The sequence below is a fragment of the Talpa europaea genome (assembly GCF_964194135.1).
Source record: "Talpa europaea genome assembly, chromosome: 12".
Taxonomy (NCBI): domain Eukaryota; kingdom Metazoa; phylum Chordata; class Mammalia; order Eulipotyphla; family Talpidae; genus Talpa; species Talpa europaea.
In genome coordinates, this window is record NC_140079.1 from 83,081,925 (window position 1) to 83,102,776 (window position 20,852).

General features: G+C 47.7%; 1 protein-coding gene across 1 annotated transcript in view; it reads right to left on the reverse strand.

The window, feature by feature from the left end:
- The window catches only part of RADIL (Rap associating with DIL domain), a gene marked incomplete at both ends in the record, with an annotated part of 103,555 nt that extends 95,711 nt beyond the window's left edge, over positions 1 to 7,844 (reverse strand). Inside the window, 1 exon segment of the mRNA XM_084249134.1 lies at positions 7,798 to 7,844. Coding sequence (XP_084105260.1) covers positions 7,798 to 7,844 — 47 coding nt within the window.
- Between the last annotated feature and the right edge of the window lie 13,008 nt (positions 7,845 to 20,852).

Below are 20,852 nucleotides of genomic sequence, written 5' to 3' on the forward strand. Positions count from 1 at the left end.
GTCAGTCCTGTATTCAACCTTCCTCCCCTCCCACTCCTGTCCTTCCCAGTCGAAGACTTCAACCAAAGCAGTAATCAATAAAATTGGGGCCACAGAATCCCAGGAGCCCCATTCCCCTAAGCACTTCTTGGTCTAGTGTCCCCGAAATCTGGCTGGTAAGTTCTGCCCACTTGACAGAGTCAGAGCTGGGGGCAGGTCCAGAGAACCCCAGTCCTGATACTCTCGTGCCCTTGGTGATTGCTTGTGCTGGACATTTTGGGAGGAGGTGAACATCACTGTCCACAGGAAGACAGGAGCTCAAGAAAAGACACATCCTTCTAGGCTTGGTGTTCATAGTCTCACAGATCAGTTTCCCTGAAAAGCAGGACGTGATGGTGCAAGTACTGATCCCCAAGGTAGGTCTTTCTCCTGGCCTAATCCTCAGGACAGTGGGTCCGTGATAACTCCACTTCATTCGGAGTTAGCCACTGTCCCTCTGTGACCACAAGGGCCCCCGATGCCGCACACTCTGGTCCAACCCTCATGCAGAGATGGAGGACCTAAGTCTGGGGGAGCCAAGTAATGATCAGGGGTGAGCAACAAGGCAGGACCAACAATACACAGTTAAGCCACTCGCTCTGCACCAGGCTCTGGCCAAGCACTTACATCAGTCCCCAAACAACTCTACCACAGGAGTCTACTACTTTGTTCATTTTACAGATGAGGATGCTGAGGCCAAGAGACTCAGTCAACCATGAGAGGTTGGTATCATTCTTATTTCTCATTTTTCAGAAGAGGAAACCAAGGTGCAGAGAGGCCAAGTAACGTGCCAAAGATCACATAGCCAATAAGGGGGGAACCTGAGCAAATCCAAGTGGCCTGACCCCCAAAGTCTCCGTGGTGTAATTCTATTTCCCATACTTCACATATTTACATTGTGACATATGCACGTGTAGGGCCACACTTAACTTGCATAACATGTAATTTCTGTTCTTTATGTTGGCAACCAGATGGACACTGAACTGGCTTCATTTTTATAAAGTAAGAATCATAACTTTAGAATGAAAATCTAAAATTCTCCATTTTCCACATTTGCTTACGTTTTCATGTGTGTGGGTTTTTTAATTACATTTTTCATTTTGCTCCTTTAGACTAGTGCTCTCGAGGAGATGTTTCTGTAGTAATGGGAATTACATCTTCTTCTCCAATCTGGTAGAAGATTCTCCACTGGCCCCATGTGGCTATTGAATATTTGGCTCATGTGACTGAGGAGGTAGCTTTTTAATTTAATTTTGATGAATTTCAATTTATATGTAAACAGCCATAGGAGGCTAGTACTATGGTCCTGGGCAACACGACTTTTAAATTATTAGTGTTATTAGAATCTGCATATAAATGAACCTCTTAAACATCAATAGCAGAATTAATGATTTTGCTGCAGTGAGATCAAGAAAAAATTAATCATACGAAACAATAAACAAATGATATGTCTTTATTTTACTACTCATCCAGCTGTTGCTGGCCCAGCAACAAATGCCAAGAAAAGTGTAAAAATAACGACACTCTGTGGTCTCTGGTGCATCCATCAAACCATGGCCAGAGTTCCATTTGACTGCTAGAGCAGTATATAGAGGACAGAACCCATTTTGTTGAAAAGCTTGTTAGCTTGCCTGGTACCTTTGAATCTCAGACATACGGTGTGTGGGCTTCCGCCGGGACTCTTGCTTCGGTCCCACAACTGTTGGGGCCTGTTGGTGAATGAGGGGAGGAGGCTGAGCCCAGATGGTGTGTTCTGAGAGCCCTGCCAGTCCCTGCACGGGTGTGGGCAGCTACGGACTCAGCATCCTCACCGCTGCTCATGGTGGCTGGGGAGCCAACAGCTGAAGACTCTGAGCGCCAAGGGACTGCCTCTGCAGCGCCAGGCAATTATGATGATTAGCCCTGTGCCCTGCGCTCCCCCACTTCGGGCAGAACAAATGGATGAAAACTACCTCCTCCAGATCCGAAGGTGAGTGAGATGATGGATGGAGGCGCCTGGCACCAGGCCTCGCCCAGGCTTAGGGCTCGTCTTCCCTTCTCCCTGAAGCCCAGTAGGCCTACCCCACAGTCACCCCACAAGACAGAGTACTTGTGAAGCCCGTTCCTCACACACACACACACACACACACACACACACACACACACACACTATACCCTCTCCACCCTCAGGAGACTTGCTAAGAGTCAGAGAACACCCAACATGACAAGGGATTTCTCGGGGAGCCCCACAGATCTTGAGAAACCTCTAAAACGTCCCCAAATCCCTTCTGGCAAGAGACAAACTATAAATACTAACAATTACCATGACCCAGATAACCACACTTTAGAGCACCAGCTATACCAGGCGCTGCATTAGATGCCTCACATATACATCTTAATCATCTTAACAGTAAAAACCATGTATGATGCCGTGACCGTCAGAACTCAGGACTGATTCTAAGTGGCTCTGAAGGGATGTCAGGTAGCAGGTGAGGGGCAAAACCTAGGGAAGGCCTCCCAGGGTCACCACATCCCCCACCACCCCCTTTAGCCTCATGAGCCAGCAGGGAAGCAAGGCCTGGTGAAGAAGGTCCCTTACCCAAGAGAACCCAGTGGAGAGAAGGCAGAGTCAGAAGGCAGCTCCAAGCCCCTCCTGCTTCCCAAGGACACCACTATGCACCCAGCTGGGGCCTCAGCTTTTGTGGGGCTGTAGGAGTCACTCTGAGTCCACAGCCTAGTGGGGCCATTGCCAGTGGGGGCCCTCGACTGGTCACTGGTCACGGACTGACCATTGGTGAGCACCACACAGCCCTGTGGCCTAAGGGACTTGGCTAATACCCAGAATTGACAATGGGGCAGGTGTCCACACACAGAATTCTCCTGAACATTGCTGAAGAAACATTCTGGGCAGCATTATTTAAAGAAACAGAATTTGGGAAACAATCTAAGTGTCCAAACGTGGGAAATAACTATATAAAGCAGGACACGATGCTGGAGCCTTAGGCACACGTTAAGCCGAGGTTGCAGGTCACTATTAGAGACTGGGGGTTGGGATTACAGCCGCTTAAGGTTCCTGAATTGGGATACAATGCTCTATGGGGGGAAAAAATGGAAATGAGTAAGTTAGACTATTTAACAGATGAATCTGGGGTGGTGGGAATAAGGGGACTGTTGCCCTCATTTTTATACCTACTTCCCATTATTTAAAATTTTTCTCCAGGGTGCACAGGCGGTGTTTATGACCATAAAGTTGCTTTGTATGACCCTTCCCCCCTTAAAGTCACACTGTTTTGAACAGAAGAGGGGACAAATATCTTCAGAGGTGAATTTGCTTATCTAAGTCACACAGCCAGTATTCATTTGATTTTGACTGGTACCTACTCAGATGCCAGGCGCTGGTGTGACTGGGGGAGGCAGAATGGGTAGGCATAACCGGACCACACTTCCCAGCCTCCCTTGTGGCAAGATGTGGCCATGATAGTCTTGCCCAGAGAACGTGGTCCATGTGCTATCTTCTAGGATGCATAGAATCCAGTCTGTGTGTCCTTCCTTCCCTTCTTTAGAGGAAACCACTGACCTGACTTTTATAATCATTTTCTGGCTTTTAACATGCTTTCCTCTATATTCTAAACAACACAGTTGTGGGACTGGTTTTGGGTGGTAAGGGAGTAGGTTCAGATTTTCTTTTGTGTTTTGCTATCCCTCAACATGTCTATGAGATTTTTCCATAGTATTGCCTGGAACTGGAGTTTATTTTCACTGTAGGGTGCTATTCTGTTGTATGAACATGCACCATTCCATCCACGACAGATGTTGGGGTTGTCCCCAGGTCTTGCTTACCACAGACAACACTGTCGAGAAAATTCTTCTCCATTGCCCTTGGCGCACACGTGTGCAAGTTTCTCTAGCGTAGACACCCAGAAAAGAATGGCTGTGTCTTGGATACATGTGTCCAAGTTTAAGGGATAATTTCTGTTTTCCAGAGGAGTTGTAATAATACTACCAGACTTATTATATATTGACCATCAGAACAGTGTCTCATTGTGTTCTTATTTTGCATTTCCTTGATGACCAATGAGAGGGGACAACTTTTCACATACCATGGCTCATTTGTGTTCTCTGTTCCTCAAAACAACTCTCTTGGCATTTTCTATTAGGTTGTCTTTTTGTATTGTAGTTCTAACAATGTATTCTGGTTATTAACTTCTTGCTGGCTAAATATGTTGCACATATTCAAGTTTGTGACTTGTCTTCTATTTTCTTCATGGTATTATTTTTCCTAAATAGAAATTAATCATTTTAATGTAGTCTGGTTTAGCAATCTCCTTTTTTAGGATTTTAACTTTTTGGGCTTCTAGAAATATTTACCAACTCTGAAGACTATATTCTTTTATATTTTCTAAAAGTTTTTAAGTTATTGTGTTTTATTTCACTTTAACATTTTTTTTTAATTTTTTTTTATAGAGGCATGTTTTATTTATTTGTTTGTTTGTTTGTTTGTTTGTTTTGTTTATACATGCACTGGGTACAGTCAGAAGCGCGGGAGGGTGAGAGAATTCACCAGAGCCAGAGCGGGGAGCAGAGCAGGCAGAAGGACCGAAGTACACTGCTGAGGGGAGCAGCGGGCGGCAGGAGAGGTCTGCGAGCCATGCGGGACCCTCCTTCGGTGGCCGGGGAGCAGCCGGGGATCGAACCGGCACCGCAGAGGTCGCCGGCAGCCTCGCAACCCAGCGCTCTACCACTGCGCCACCGGGGAGGCCCCACTTTAACATTTTTAATCCCCCATTTACAGCAAAATGAAAGGAGCATAAGGGAAGTATGCATAGCAAAGCAAGTCAGGAAGATAAAGACAAATACTGGACAATTTCATACAAATGAGTATATATGGGCTACTGAGCACCTGAAATACAGCTAGTCCAAATTAAGATGAGCTGTAAATAAAATATGCACTATATTTCAAACACCTATGGTACAAAAATGTAAAATAGTTCAAGAATATTTTGTTTCTACTGATTACATGTTGAAATGCTAACGCTTTGGATGTAAAGGGTTAACTATATTCTTAAATTTAATTTCTTCTATTTCTTTTTACCTTTTTTATTGCAAAGAGATGGAATATTAGCTACACATTAAACTGAATGGCTACTGGAAATTTTAGTAGTTTCTTCCTAGAAAGTTCAGTTAATGATTTTGTGAAAGTTAAGGTCAAGTTTGCTGGTATAATATTACATTAAATATAACCAAGAATGTTCATTTATAAATACATGTGATGTATTTGTAGTCTATATATGTATACATATAATCTATATGATCATCTGTTTGTGTCAAAGAAAAACATGCAAAGATTGTGGAAGACTTAAGTCACCAAAAGGTTAGCATCTATGTATATTTTATTAGAATTCTATACTTTTCAGACCTGGTGTGATATATAAGTTGTGTCTGCTGATAACTGATAAATATATAAAGTATTCTGTGTAGTTTTTGAAAATAAGTTGTTGTCCTTGAAAAATATAAGCATAGTTACCATGTGCATAAAAGAAAATTTAAAACCACATCTGTGGCTTGTATGGTAGTTCCATTGGATAGCACTGGGTTATACTATTAAATTTACTCAATCAAGAAGGCTTTATTAAGGACCTAATTTGTGGCTTGAACACTAGTAAGGGCCTCACGATGTGGAAAGGAACAGAAATAGTTCTAATCAATGTGCTCCATTTCCTCACTGGACTCATCACCCACAGATGCTGCATAAGCACAAAAATGAAAGAAGAAACTCAGTCCAGCCCCCAGCCCAGCTGGAGAACTCTATTCCAGTTACAGTGAGGGTAGCACCAGTGTCTAAACCTAGAGATCATTTATACCATTGCCTCTGTCTTTATAGATGAACCAGCTGAAGCCCAGAGAGGTCGAGACAACTACCCAAGATCACACAGCAGGCGTGGGACAGGCAAAGGCCTATTTTGTGCAAAGGCTTCAGAATTCCTTCCCCTGTGTCTGCAACTATAGCCTCAAACCCCGGACTCTCCCTTCCCTTCCAGGAGAACACTCTACCAACCTACCTACATCTTTAAAGCTTGAGAACAAGCCTCAGAAAGTCCAAGTGCCACACCAGGAAAGACCCTGTGGATCTGCATCCCCTTCCCAGTGGGACTCCCCAGCTTGGTGAGACACTCCTCCCTGGGAGGAGATGGTGAGGGAAAGACCCCATGCTCAGACCAGCACCTCTTTTGGTCAAGTGTGCTCTGTTTGACCACTACCTGCCCAGACTTCATGGAACTGGGGCACCTCAACAACTTCCCAAAGTCAATAAGCCACACAGATGTGGACATCAAAAATGTTATCTTCTCATTAAACCCTTCTCAAATTCACCACCGGCTCACCTTACCGGTGGAGGCAAGTGATTTGAGCAGGGAGGGTAAGAAAGAATTGGGGCAGAGTAGGCTGGTGCCCCCCTCCATCAACTGCCCTCTGTGAAGCAGGTGCAGGAGGGAGAGACTCAGGAGACTGTACTCCCAGAACCTCCAGCCTCCCCCAAATCCCCTGGAGGCTGGGAGACAACTTCAGGAAGGATTTCCACACCAGCTTTCAGGCAGACCCTCTCCCTAAAACCTTAGAGAAATTTAGTAACTGTGAGCCACTCCCCCCTCCCTCTTCCCTTAATTGGGAATCAAGCCACAGGAGCTGGACTTCTGCTCAGCAGTCTGGCACCACTGTGTCATCACCATATTAGGAGAAGAACTGAGGCTGGGGTGGGGGAGGGGACGGGACCAAGGACCTCACACTGTGCAAAAGCAGCTCTTCCAGGGTCCTGAGCCTCAGTTTCCCATCCTAAAAAGAGCATTGCTCATTCCTCCTGCCTTGCTATGGGGATGGTGGAGGGTGTTACAGAGACAGGGGCGTTGGTGTTGCAGGGGGAACAGAGGAAGGGGTTGGCAAGGATGTTGAAGAGACACAGGGTGGTGGAGGCAAAGTTGAGGTGACAGTGGTGGGGCCGGGGGTATGCATCTGTGTGGTAGGATGGGGTGTTGAGGGTGGGAGACAGGGGCTGTGGAAGGGGAAACAGGGTGGGGTCAAACAAGGATGTTTTGGGGACCACGGATGATACCCAGAACAGGGGTGTTGTGAGGGATGGTTCTGTGGGGGGCAGGGATGCTGGAAGAGAACAGGGAGGGTACAGGGGTGAGGGGGCTGAAGCGGGGAGAGGGGTGCCAAGGGTGGTGTGTGCCAATGCCTTTCATCCCTACCAAGCATAACGGAGAGACTGAGCCACATTCCAGGCACCTAGCAGTGCTGTCCAGGACCATCTCAGTCCTCTTGGGCACTCTCATTATCCCCATTTTGCAGACCTGGACACTGAGGTTCAGAGATGGGAGGCGACTCGCCTAAGGGCACCCCGCTAAGAGGAGGCTCTGGGAATAAGCGCGACACCCGAGTATGGGCGCAAAGCTGGGCGCATACTTCTGGTTTCTTCTGGTCAAGGTTGGGGTCCTCTTATCAACTGGAATTCTCCAGGCGGCCTGAGAAGCGATCAGGCAGTGCAGACCCGAGGAAGCCTTGACTGCTCCTCCCAGAGCACTCAGGCTCCGCGCCCCCAGCGCCCCCAGCGCCCACCCCGCGCCCACCCCGCGCCCACCCCTGCGCGCACCCTGCCGCTCTCCTAGCACATCCCCCAGGTCCCCCTGCGCCCCCCGCCCGGTTCACCTAGGGTTCACCCACCCCTCTCTCCCCCGACCCGCCTACCCACCCCCTCCTCTCCCCTCCCCTCCCCTCCCCTGGCAAGCCCAGCGCCCCGAGGCTCACCTCGCGTACTTCGTCTTCTGGAAATCCAGCAGCCTGGGAGCGAACATCTTGGCGGTTCCATCAGCCTCGAGCCCCGGGCTCAGACAGCGGGAACTTGGAGAGACGGGCTGGCTGGGGCGCCCGGCGCGGGAGCAGCAGGTAGGCGGGCGCGGGGTGGGGGCGCGCGGGGTGGGCGCGGCGCGAAGCCGGAGCGGGAGGGGAGCCTGGAGCCGGGAGCAGCCGCCGCCAGATTCCGAGCAGATGGTGGCGGGGGCGGGGCGGGAGGGGGACTCGGGCCAATCGCCTTAGTCCGGCGCCCCGGCCCGCTCTCCCGGCTGGGCGGACACCGCGGCCCTCGCTGTGGGGAGGGGAGAAACGAGGAGAGGGGTTTGGAGGCGGGCTGGGGGCTTCTGAGCGCAGCCCCTTCTTTCTGTCTTCCCGTGTCCACTCTGCTCGCAGGTTTTAGAGCAGCAGAGCCGTCGTAGCCCGCCCAGACTGGGCTGGAAGGGGAGGGGACACTGCCCGCCCGTTGCCCCTCAGCCCCCTGGCATTGGCCATCCCCTGAGTATACTTGCAGCTGGTGCTTACCCTCAGCCAGCGCCTCCTGCCTTTGAGTTCCTGCGAGGCAAGCTGGCCCCAGGGGATCCACCGGATGTCTGGGGAATACACCCACTCCCAGAGGCTGTGACTCTGGGGACTCCAATGTCAGAGTCTAGGGTCTGGGGCACATGCATCTGGCTGTAGGATTCAGTGTTCCCAGTATCTGCCAACCAGACTCCGTCTACAACACTCAGCTTTCCACTCCTGGAGACCATGGCCAGGATTCTGGGCCCTGCAGGAGGAGACAGCCTTGGGGACTTCTGGAGGCAAGACAGCCTTCAACTGGACCGGTCTCCAAATTGAAGGGTGGGCCCCTCCTTCTCACACAAACACTTCCCCCTCCTGGCTTCCCACCATCCCTTCCCAAGCTCCAGCTCCCTGCTACTTTTTATAACAATGCTTTATTTGAGATCCTACAGCATATTCAGAAAATAATCCCACCCACACCCTCTGCCCAAGGTAGCTGGAACAAGGTAATGGAGAAAAGCAAGGGGAATCCATCTAAATTCACTTCTGCCTTTCAAATGCCAGGCACACACATCTGTTATTGGAGAGCACGGAATTACACGTAGATGCACTTGGAGGCCACCCCAGGACTAGGGTGCGGGGTTGTAGTGTGGCTGGGGGAAGGGAGAGCTGGAGGTGGGTATAGGAGAGAAGCTCCAGGGGTGCCTAAGAAGTAAAATCTATCAGACCCTGTTGAAGGACCAGAAGTGGAAGCTGACAGGGACAGAGCAGTCAAGAATGACGCCCGGGTTTCTGGCTGGTCCTGCTGGATGGGTACTGGTGCCCCTTGGGTGGCACCAGGAGAAGCACAGAGAGGGGAGATAAGACTGTAATTGGGTTTTGCCCAGGTGAGCTAGAGATGACTTGAGTGGACCACCAAGGGACAGACTGGTGTGGGCCCAAGGGACCCCTGGGCAGGAAGCCCACCAGTGAGACGTCTGCCTAGTGGCAAGAGCGGGAGCTGGGAGGCCTGAGCTGGGAGGATGCCTTTTAGCCATGGGTTTCAAATTGCTCCTCCGTGCCTACTGCAGCTTGGGCTTTCAATATAGTAGCACCAGTCTCGTGATACCATTTACCTCCAGGGTAAGTAAAATGAAATGAAATTTTAAATGCAGTTCCTCCGTTACAGGAGCCGCATTTCAAGTGCTCAACAGGCTCAGCGGCCAGCAGATACCTTTTGGGACCGTTTCCAACATCCAGAAAGTTTTGTGAGACAGTGCTCTATGAGGAGATCTCTCTGAGAAGATCCTGAAGTCAGCCAAGTGGTAGGCTGATTTAAAAAGAAATGAAATTTTTTGACGGAGTGCATTGTGCACTGTGAAAACAAGTCATGTTCAGAAGATTTTTGTCCCAGTTTGTGTACCTTTGTGTGTCCTGGTTGGGTGGAAAATATATTTCTTACTGGGAGTCATAGTTAAATATGGGCAAGGTTCATGGCTGTAATGACCTTTGCTCCTGTCCCCTGGGATGGAGTAGAAAAATGAAGCTGGAACTGACTAGGAGGCCCTCTCAGGTCACAGCCTGCCAGATCTGTCCTGGAACCCAGTTCTCAGGGCTCTGAGTTCTTGCCCTGCATATAACTCTCATTCTAATGATTTCTGAGACTCCTAGAGCTGGAAGTCAAAGCTAAGCCAAGCCCCCACCACAGCCCCCACCAAGGCCTCACTAACAACAGTAACAGGACACACCTGTCCCCAGGGACCAGCAACACGTTCTCTTCCACTCTCACCTGCAACTCCCAGAAAGGGCCCTGTGGACTTTGCAAAGGTGAAAGCCCCAGTCCCTGGGGCCCCCTCTTGGCCTTCTCTTCCAGGGAGTCCAGGCCAGGCTTTGGTGTCCTGCAGGCTGAGGGGAGAGGCAGGTTTAAGACTAGACCTCTTCCGGCTCTGGGCTCCATAGCCTCCTCCCAGCCCCAGCCTGCTGTTGACTTCAGTCTGGTCTTGGCAGCAGGCTTAGCAGAGCCTCAGAGGAGACCCCCCAAATGGAAATACAAGCCTAGAAATGGATTTCTTTTTCTCCAAGAACAAAGAAGTTGAATAAAAAATAAGTTACTATTTTTACTGCCAGGATCCAGTTGTTATGGCAACAGAGGGCCTGACTCCTGCACCACCATCACTGAAGTCTGGCTGGATTGCACGTGAGGGAGGAGACTGGGCACAGGGGCAGCAGCAGCTGGCAGGTAAGCCTCGGGCCTTCTGGCCATGGAGCCTCCTCAAAGCCCCAGGCTGTCCTCCAGTGGACACTCCCCCTCTGCTCACCCCTCACCCACCTTGGCATGGTGGGTGGTTCCTGACAAGAGCTTCCATTGGTGCAAGCCCACCTCCTATTAGGTGTGTGGTCTCAGGCTCAGTCCAGCCTTGTCGCCATAGCCAGCCTTTCTCCATTCCTGGAGGTGCGTGATCATACCAGACGGAACCTGTGCCCCCTACTCAAATAAGTGTATCAGCCCCTCAACCCCACCTGGCCAAACCCAGCTCAGGCTTCCCTTCCCCAGTCTCCCCTCCAGTCTCCCCTCCCCTGAAGGTGGCACCAGCAGCATCCCACTGGCCCGAGTTGGAGGGTGGTTGAAATCTCTGCAGGTGATTTCCGGGACTCAAGGCCTAGCTCCATGGCCACCCGGCTTTGTGCTCAGGGCCAGGGGCTTAACAGTCAGGCCTCAGTTCCTCCACTTGGAAAATAGAGGTAACAGTGCCTGCCTTGTAGGATTACTAAAGGAGCAAAGACGGCCCTGCCTGGCTTTATCACCAAAAGTTTATGATTCCCTTTGATCCTCCAGGTAACGCTACATGGGAGACACTAATTTCCTAATTTACAGATAAGAAAACTGAGGCTCAGTCAGGCTACATCATGCTGCAGGCCACAACTGGACTGGAAATCTGAACCACATCTGTCTAACCAGGAAGCCCCTGAACTACTGAACAAACTTTGATTAAGCACTCATCATGTTCTCTGCAGAGGGACCGAGTAGGACTCAGGTCGGTCAGATAAAGTCCTCCCAGCACCCAAGCTTCCCTCTCCTCCCCTGGGGCCTGCCACTTTACCAACTTCCTCCCCTCGGGGCCAGTTCTGCCATGACTTCCCATTGCTGGGACTCCCCATGGGGTCCCCGGCACCCTCTGACTTGATTCTTCTCCCCCTCCCTACTGGTAACTTGAACTCCCAATCAGTTCACATGAGTGGGCACCTGTCATGTGCCTAGCAGGGCCTGGGAGCTAGAAGGGACATCGGAGACACCGTCCTGGCCTCCTCAAACTTAGAGTCTTGCATGAGAGAAGGCACTTGAGACAATTGCAAACCATTTGCTCATCCAATCAGGGAATCTGAGTACATGCTACGTGCCTAACTCTTCACATGCATCATCTCACAAATACTGTCAGACACCAGGCTGTGAATACCGGTCCACCAAAGAGCAGGCTGAGGCTTGGTGAGGTGGCAATGACAGGTGGAAAGGGGTGCAAATGGGTCTCAAATCCAGGTGGAACTCACTCCAAACCCCCTGTTCTTTTCCACATTTTTTCTTTCATTGTCCCAGCCTCCTTGCTCCAGGCAAAGCTTTGGGCTGTGCACCTCTCCTTGGGGCTCACAGGAGGATGAAAGGCAGATCTGATAACAGTAACTGCCCAGGGGCAGTCAAGATCTTGAGGGTTGGCCCCACGAAGGGGAACTTGGCCTGGAAAGTGAAGAGGCACAGGATGTCAGGGAAGCCCTCCCAGCTGAGGCTTGTAAGATGGCTAGAAGGTGAGCAGAACAAGAGGCAGCCGGTGAGGAAGTACCTTCCAGGCAGAGGGGAGAGCAGCAGAAAAGGTGTGGCAGCATGGAGCTGCGCAGTGAGACTGGGTCCATCTATGTCCTGGAGCCTGAGTGAGTGCCTGGACACCCTCCTCTAGACTTTGACTGGAGAAGCAAACTGGTTTAAGCAAGGGCGGGAGTGAGTTGCTCTCCTGTGGGAAGGTGTGGCTTTGGTCCTCACAGAAAAGGGTGCTTTCTTTAAGACCTCAAGCTGAGAAATAAGCCAGAAAGAAAAATATTGGATGGTTTCACTTATAGGAGGAATGTAGAGGAACTAAATAAGGGATCAGGAAGAAAAAATAACTATAATAAAGTCAAAATCAAAATCAACAGGCAAACATAGACGAGAGACATTCTGTAGGGGTGGAGGAGGGAGAGGGATCAGGACAGGGGTGGGAAGAGCTCAAGGGACTATGGTGATGGTGCACGGGTGAATGGTGGTGGGAATTCCATGGGGAAATCATACATTGTACAAAAATGAAGGATGATGTTATAAATATATATATAAACAAAAATAGAGGCTATTCTGCCTGGGGTGGGGGAGAACCTCAAGCTGAGCTGAGGAGACCAGAGAACAGAGATTCCAGGAGGCAGAACCACATTCCTTCAAGAAGAAATGAAGTGAGAGCTGTCATGGGGGGCGGTGCCTCAATTCCTGACTGATTCCCAACTTCTAAACAATAATGCAGCATTTTATCAAACCTAAGTCACCATCCACTATGAGATGCATGTCACCAAGAAAGATAAATCACTCCCAATTAATTTTGTTGTTATGGATGCCATGACGCTAGGGATGTTTTCAAGCATACAAAGAGTTCAGAAATTGTACAGTGAACACACACATACCCATCACCCCAATCCTGCCACTGACACCTTGTCTGTCACATGTCTGTCCTTCCATCTATCCATCAATCTTTTTTTTATGCATTTTCAAGGAGTTAGCAGACATTATGATGATGCCTCAGCATGCCTACTCTTACCTGCAGTTGAACTGGTATCTGTGATCCTTTTTTTTTTTAAGATTTATTTTATTTATTTATATAAGAACCAGGGTACAGGCCAGATTAGTGGGGGGGTGAGAGGATTCACCAGCGACAGGGTGGGGAACAGAACAGGCAGATTGAAATACACTGCTGAGGGGAGCAGTGGGTGAGACAGGAGAGGTCTGCTCGCCATGTAGGACCCTCGCTGACTGGCAGGGATCGAACCAGCACTGCAGAGGTTGTGGACAGCTTCACAGCGCTACGCTCAACCACCTGCGCCAGCAAGGGAGGCCTGTGTGGTCCTTTTTCTGAGAGGGAAATTTATAGAGTAAAATGCGCAAATCTTGAGCAAACATTTGCTGATGTTTGACAAATGCATGTGTAAATCAAACTGTTTTCAAGATACGGAGCCCCAGAAAGTTCCTTCATGCCATGTGCCAGTCAATATGCACCCTCACTCAGAGGTAAGTTCTGTGCTGATTAGTTTTGCCTGGTCTAGAACTTTATATAGATGGAATCATACATTCCATATTGAGCATAATGCCTTTCATATCTTTAAATATTCTTTGAGAGTCAGCATAATACCTTTACAATCCAGCCTAGTAGTTGGGTGTATCATTGCTCTTTCTTGCTGAGTCTTTTTCCTGGGTCTGGGTAGATTGTGGTTTATGAGCTGTTCTGCTGTTGATTGACAACTGAATTGTTTGGCTACTAATGCCAATAGAGGTCATCAGTGTTGAGGGACATCCTGGTTTGAGGAATGTTAAGATAGCAAATACAGTCCAAGCGAATGAGAATTGAGCACTTACTACCTGCAAGGTGTGTGCTTTGCACATAATCACTTAACCTTTCCAGTGTCCCTGGGTAAGTTTATCGCATTTACTAAGGAGAAATTAGGTTTAAAGGTGGTCAAATCATGTGTGTAAAGTCAAACATCAAATAGAGGAGGAATAAGAAGTCAATCCCAGGACAGCTGGCTCCAGGGACAAGGTCGGCACCTGGTCTGACTGTGTTCCCTCAAACAACCTATGCTCTCTCGGGTTTTTCACATCTAAAAGGAAGTTATTCCACTTCTTAAATTGGAAAATAACAATACCAAAAGAAAAACAAAGTTGAAGTAATGATGCCATGTAATTTCAAGATTTACTAATTAGAAATCTACCGTAATTTGATACTATATGATTTCATTTATGACATCCTGGGAAATGCAAAACTATAAACAGAAAACACATCATTGGTTGCCAGGAGCTGTGGGGAGCGGCAAAAGGGGGCAAAAGTTGACAATTAAGGGACGCAAAGGAATTTGGGGAGGCGAGGGAGCTATGCTAGATCTTACTCATGAGAGTGTTTCACTGTGTATCTGTCAAAACGCCTAGTGCTGTGCACTACAAACAGGAGTGATTTTTGCTGGATGTAAATTATACTTCAGAAAGGCCTAGACTATATATAACAATACCAAATAATAAAAAGACTACATTGTTGTACCTGGTTGGGGGTCATAGGGGGGAGAGGCAGGGGGCCAGTGTGTGGTGCCTGTGGGTAGAGCCTGGTCACCCCTGAAACTGATGGTGATGGTGTCAACTCACACTCGTGTTAAATCACAGACATGCTCAGTGCTGGCAGCAGTTCTCATGGTCAGCACTCTCTTATCGGGGCCCTCTCACATGCCAGCCTCTTACCCTCCTTCTGGATACTGGACGCCCCTGTCCTTGGGCATCCCTTGGGGGCCCATGTGCTGGGCCTTACTGGCCTCTTGTGGCCAGAAGTAGAATTATCCACGTTAAAAATGATTACCATGCAGGAGCTAACAAAGGTCATGGTGGGGAATAGGACATGGGGGAGGAGGGGAAAGCGGGCGGGTGGTGGGGAGGGTGGGGGGCTGGGGGGTTGGGGGGAAATAACTCTGGAGTAAATTAGCATAATCTTTCTCTCCATCCCTGTCAAAATTTTAAATGCACAAATCTTTGACCCCACGCCAACTCTGGGTGAAGTCATCTCTCCAGAATACATTTCCTCTAGTTTGTTTGAATCCTGGTCAAAGGAATCCGCTCAAAACATACAACATACTAGATGATTAAGGGATAATTGACTGTTCATTCTCAGAAGCAAGATAATGGCATCATGGCATCTTAAAGAGGAAAAGGGCTTTCTGAACTGTGGGTGGAATGAAATGGTGACTGGGATGTGCTTCTGCAGCTATTCCTGCCAGATGTCAGGGAGTGAGTGAGCTGAAGAAGAGCAAAATGTTGGTCGTGGTTGAAACTGGTGATGGGTGTAGGGAAATGCACATGCTTTTCTTGCTACTTTTGGCATATGTGAAAATATTTATAACTTTAAAAAGCTTAGATGCTAAAAGGGGAACCAAGAAGATAGCTGAGTGGGGGCTCAGCTGCCTGGGATGGTGGGGGAGTTTCTGGGGGAGGTAAGCTGGTCAGCCTTGGTCCCAGGGGTTCCATTCAAGCCAAGACCTGAAAGATGGGAGGTGGGCATGGGGGCAGATTCTAAACAATGGGAAGTCTTCAAGGTGGGAAAGAAGAGAGAGACCGTGAGAGAGATGGGGCTGGAGAGCAGTGGTGGAGGAAAGGTGGCCCCCGGTGAGACAAAGAGGTGAGTAGACAGAACAGGAAAGACGTGGCTTTACAGACCATCGTGAGGAACTTGGGTTCTTTTAGGAGGTAGCGTGGGGAAGGCCTCCTTCATCCCATTGCCTTGTAGGGTTCCTCTGAGCCAATTTTCCAAGAGGTTGGAAGGAGGTAAGGATAGAAATGTGGAAACCATCTGGGAGCCCTTTTCTCACCCCGAGAATAGTGATGATCATGCCCAGAACACTGGTGGGACACATGGGGGAGGGGTTGGAGTCTAACCATATTTGGAAAGTAGAGTCTGCACTGTTTGCTGAGGATGTGAATATACAAACACGCAATGGCCAGACCACACATCAGATAGAATTCTGACTCCCACCTGCAAGAAGCAGTCCAAGATGCTCAAAACCTCTCCCACAGCATCTGCCCAAAGGTCAAGACTTGATAGGTAACCGATAGCTTCCTACATTTTGTCCCCACTTTCAACTGAAGATCAGCCAAAGAAAACCAAATCATATCGACTATTCCACCACCAGTGAATTGGCCTCCAGCCTCCCCAGGCCATCAGCCTCCAATGAAGCCTTCCCTTTTCCACTCTAAAGCCTTGCCATCCCTTGCCTGCCGAACACAGTGACAGTGGCCAATTCCCTTGCCACAGCAAGCAAGAGTGCATAGCTCTTGCTTTTTCTCATCTGGGTGGTTTTGTTCATTCCCACAGGTGTGAGGAAGGGAAAAGGCCACTGACAGGTGCAGGTTAGAGCAAGGGTGGTTTCAGGGAAACCCAGATCCCTTTGGCTCTTTAAGTTAGAGTTGCCTGAGAGGGCCCCAGTAGACTTCCTGTCAAGGGAAGCGTTAGCAGTGACATTCTGGAGCTCAGGGGAGAGGTCTGGATGCAAGGATTATAGCTGGGAGTCAAAAATATGATGGTACAAAAGAAGGTAAGGCATTGCCTCCAGTAGTGAAAATGTTATAGATCCCCCTCCATTGGTGAATGCTATTGTGAATATGGTAGGACCGCCGTAGGGGTGAATTCCCTACAACTGGTAGAAAAGAATGTTCTGTCTGAAGTGGCCTAGAGGTGCTCCCCGCTGCAGTGCTTAGTGAAAAGCCAGGTACAGAGACAGAACTTGCATAATGACGACCTGCTTCGCAGCAAAACCCCAGCTCAACTTGTGAAAATATTCAAAACCAGTCATTCAAAGTCTGGAAATGATTACAACAGCATGCAACAAAGAGAGAAACATTCATTCAAGAAACTCTACTAAGCCTCTGTAAAAGCAAGAGTCAACCCCCCCCCACCCCATCCCCGCATCACCCACCCCAGTGCCATGCTGTGGACACTCTACCCAGGACTGGCACAGCTGAGAAATGGGGTACCCCCAACTCAGCGTGAGGCTAGGGTTTCACTCTGGGAGGGGTGTGTGTGCCCAGGGTGGCATCCTCTCAGGAGAAAGGATAGAGGGAGCTCCAAGCTACTAGGCTTTGGCTGAACATGGTGCAAAAGCGAATAAACTTTCTGCACTCCTGAAGCCTGTCTGACTTCAGTGTCTGCATGCCCAGCCTCTCTCCCACTGTCTGGCCTCCTGCAAGGCACACCCTGCCGCCTTTGTAGGGCAGTCCTTAGGTCCCTCCTCCCCAGGCCAGCTGTTTAGCTCATGAGTTTATTTAGGGACTTGCCTGTGGGCAGATCGTTCCTCTCTGAATGTTGCACATCAGGATACTTGAGGAATATTCTAAACATTTTTAGATGATGGTTCTGCTTAAGGTTGAAAGGAGGAAGATCTTCTCTCTGGGACTGGCATCAGGCCAGTCACCTGGAGGAATCCTGACACAATGATAGAAGCCCCTGAGCACTCTTCCTGCTCTACCTGTCATCAGGAATGTTAGCCTGTTGTCCCCAGGTGAGCTGGGACATGAGGGCACATTATTGAATCACTTCAGGTCAAGCTCTCTGGCAGAAATCCAGCCTTCTCTCTAACAACACTTATGAGCAGTTCCCAATAGCACCCAGATAATAAAGCAGTGAAACAAAAACGGGAAGAGTAGGCAGTAGGTCTCAGCTCCACCAGAAATGGAGGCCAGAGGTTAGTTCTTAGCGACTAAATTCCCATTATTCTAGGTTATAGAAACCGAGGGAACAACACAGACAAAAATTCTGCCTTATGTCCTAGTTGGGAGGGTGAAGTATATGGTCTATTGGAAGGGGATAAGTGCTATATAAAAATAAAAAGCAAGAAAAGGAGTAGGGAATGTGTAAAAAGGGTGGAGGTTAACATCTACACCACATCTCTTCTGATGAAGGAATCTACATTAAGGAGAAGAAAGTTTGACAATGGGCACCTGCTCTAGAAATGCATCCTTTTCATGTGACCCTACGAAGAAGGTTGAATCACTGACTAAAGACTTGATACTGGTATCAACCATATCCCATGTGGCTAGAGTTATTCTACAATAAGCAGCACATGCCTGGAAACTAGACGTGGAGGTAGCAGTGTTTCCTTACATGTTACACATAATAATCCAGTTAGGAAAATTATTTCCATCCATACAACCTTGGGTTCACTGGTATTTGAGTTAGTAATACCTAAGGGTCCAGGGAATAGAGCTGTTTCTGGTAAAAAGCAAACTAAGTTTACCCCCTCCCCACTGCCCCAGCTGTCTTAAGATCTTCATTTGCTGAACCAATAGAGAATGAATTACTATCCTGGATGGAACAATAGATTCTAAGAAACAAGGGGAAGTTGGGAGGATTTTCAAAATGAAGTCAAGGATTATGTCTAGAACCCAGGGGTTTTGTTCAGGCACTTTATCATGCATCATGATTTTAAAGGCTGGTTATCTGGACGATCACAGATATGTGTATTTGTACACTTACATATGTATATACCTGTATAGCCAACCACTGGAATCAAGACAAGCAGCAGTTCCAACCAATTCCCTCATGCCCCCTCCCTATCCATCCCCTAATAGAGATAACCACTATGCTGCCTTTATTTGACTTCATGTAAATGGACTCATATATATATTCTTTCGTGTCACCCGATAATATATTGCACTCAATATTACATCTGTGAGACTCATTCGTGTGTTTCCTTTTCATTGCTGTGTAGTATTTTTTGTATGAATGCAGCAAAATTTACTTTATCATCCTGTTGCAGAAAAAAATGCTTAGGTTATTTCCAGGTTTTGGTTATTGTGAATAAAGCAGTTATGAACATTTTGATAGCCGTCTTTTAGGAAAATATGCATTAATTTCTACTGAGTCTATATCTAAAAGTGAAATGCCTGAGTCATAAGGACTATACACATTTAACTTCAGCAGATATTTCAGGTGGAATCCTCTTCCACGCATCTAAAAGCATGAGCCTTGGAGAAACAGTGTGGTTTTCAGTACCAGATCTAACACTTGGCAAATAGGTTGGTTAATATTTCTGAACCTCAATATTCACATCTGTAAATACCATTTCCAAGTGGTTCTACCAATTTAGACTTCTACTCAATATGAGAGTTCCAGTTGCTCTGCATTATTTTCCCATACTCGATATTGTCAGTTGTTTCAGTTCTAGCCAATTTGGTAAATGGTTACTAGGGTCTTTTTAACTTTTAATTTGCATTTTCTTGATGAATATTAATGAGGGCCACCTTTCCAGGTGCTCATTAGCCATTTTTTTTAGATTTATTGATTGATTGATTGATTGATTTATACATACAAGCATTGGGTACAGTCAGAAGCGTGGGAGGGTGAGAGAATTCACCAGAGCCAGAGCGGGGAGCAGAGCAGGCAGAAGGACCGAAGCACACTGCTGAGGGGAGCAGCGGACGGCAGGAGAGGTCTGTGAGCCATAAGGGACCCTCCTCCAGTGGCGGGGGAGCAGCAGGGGATCGAACCGGCGCTGCAGAGGCTGTGGGCAGCTTCGCAACCCAGCGCTCAACCCACTGTGCCACCGGGGAGGCCCTTATATGCTCTCTTGAGAAGTACCTGTGTTTATGCATTTTGCCCATTCAAAAAATTATTTTAATTACTAATTTGTAGACGTTCTCTTTAACTATCTGGAAATAAGTTCTTTGTCAAAAATATGTATTGCAAATATAGGTATTCCATTCTGAAGCCTACCTTTTCAACCTCTCAGTGCTCACATTTGATGAACAGGTGTCTGTCATCTGTTTGTTTATTATGAATAATAACCCTCTTTTATTTTGTGGTTAATACTTCTAAAGTACCAGTTTAGAAGACTTTATCCAAATGAGAAAAACCCTGATGTTTTCTCTTAGAAGTTTTAATATTTTACTTTTCACGTTTAGGTCTATGATCCATCTCAAATTACTTTGGGCGTGAAGTACTGTACTTTTTATGGAAAAAGAAATCTTTCCTCAAAGACTTTCAATGGGTTAAGGTCCCTATACACAACAGATCATGTTCTTGTTCAACATCTTAATACCCAGTTTGATCTGGCCACCTCCTATGTCTCCAGCCAAATCTTGTCTTATATCTATCATACCCTTACCACTCCAAGTTCAGACACATTAAGCTTTGAGTTCCTTGAACTTAATCATCCTGTTGCAGAAAAAAATGCTTAGGTTATTTCCAGGTTTTGGTCATCATGAATAAAGCAGTTATGAACATTTTGATAGCTGTCTTTTAGGAAAAATATGCATTAATTTCTATTGAGTCTATACCTAGAAGTGAAATGCCTGAATCATAGGGACTAAACACATTTAACTTCAACAAATATTGCAGGTTACTAGTTAGGATTGATCTGGGACCTTTACCATGTAGAATGCTTCCATTCCCTTTGGTGATTACCTTCTACTCAAACTTCACGTCTCATCTACTCCAAGAAGACTTCTTTGACTGCAGTGTCCCCCTCCCTTAAATGAGGTTAAGTAACCTCATTATGTGCACTCATTGTTTCTCCCCTTCCCAATTTTGTGTTTATTTGAATAACTCCCCCACTGTAACTTCTCTGAGGAAAGGCAACCTATTTAGAGCACATAGGCTTCCCAAATATTATTGAATGAATTAATAAATCTCAAGTGGAATCCTCTTCCGCGCATCTAAAAGCATGAGCCTTGGAGAAACAACGTGGTTTTCAGCACCAGATCTAACCCTTGGCAA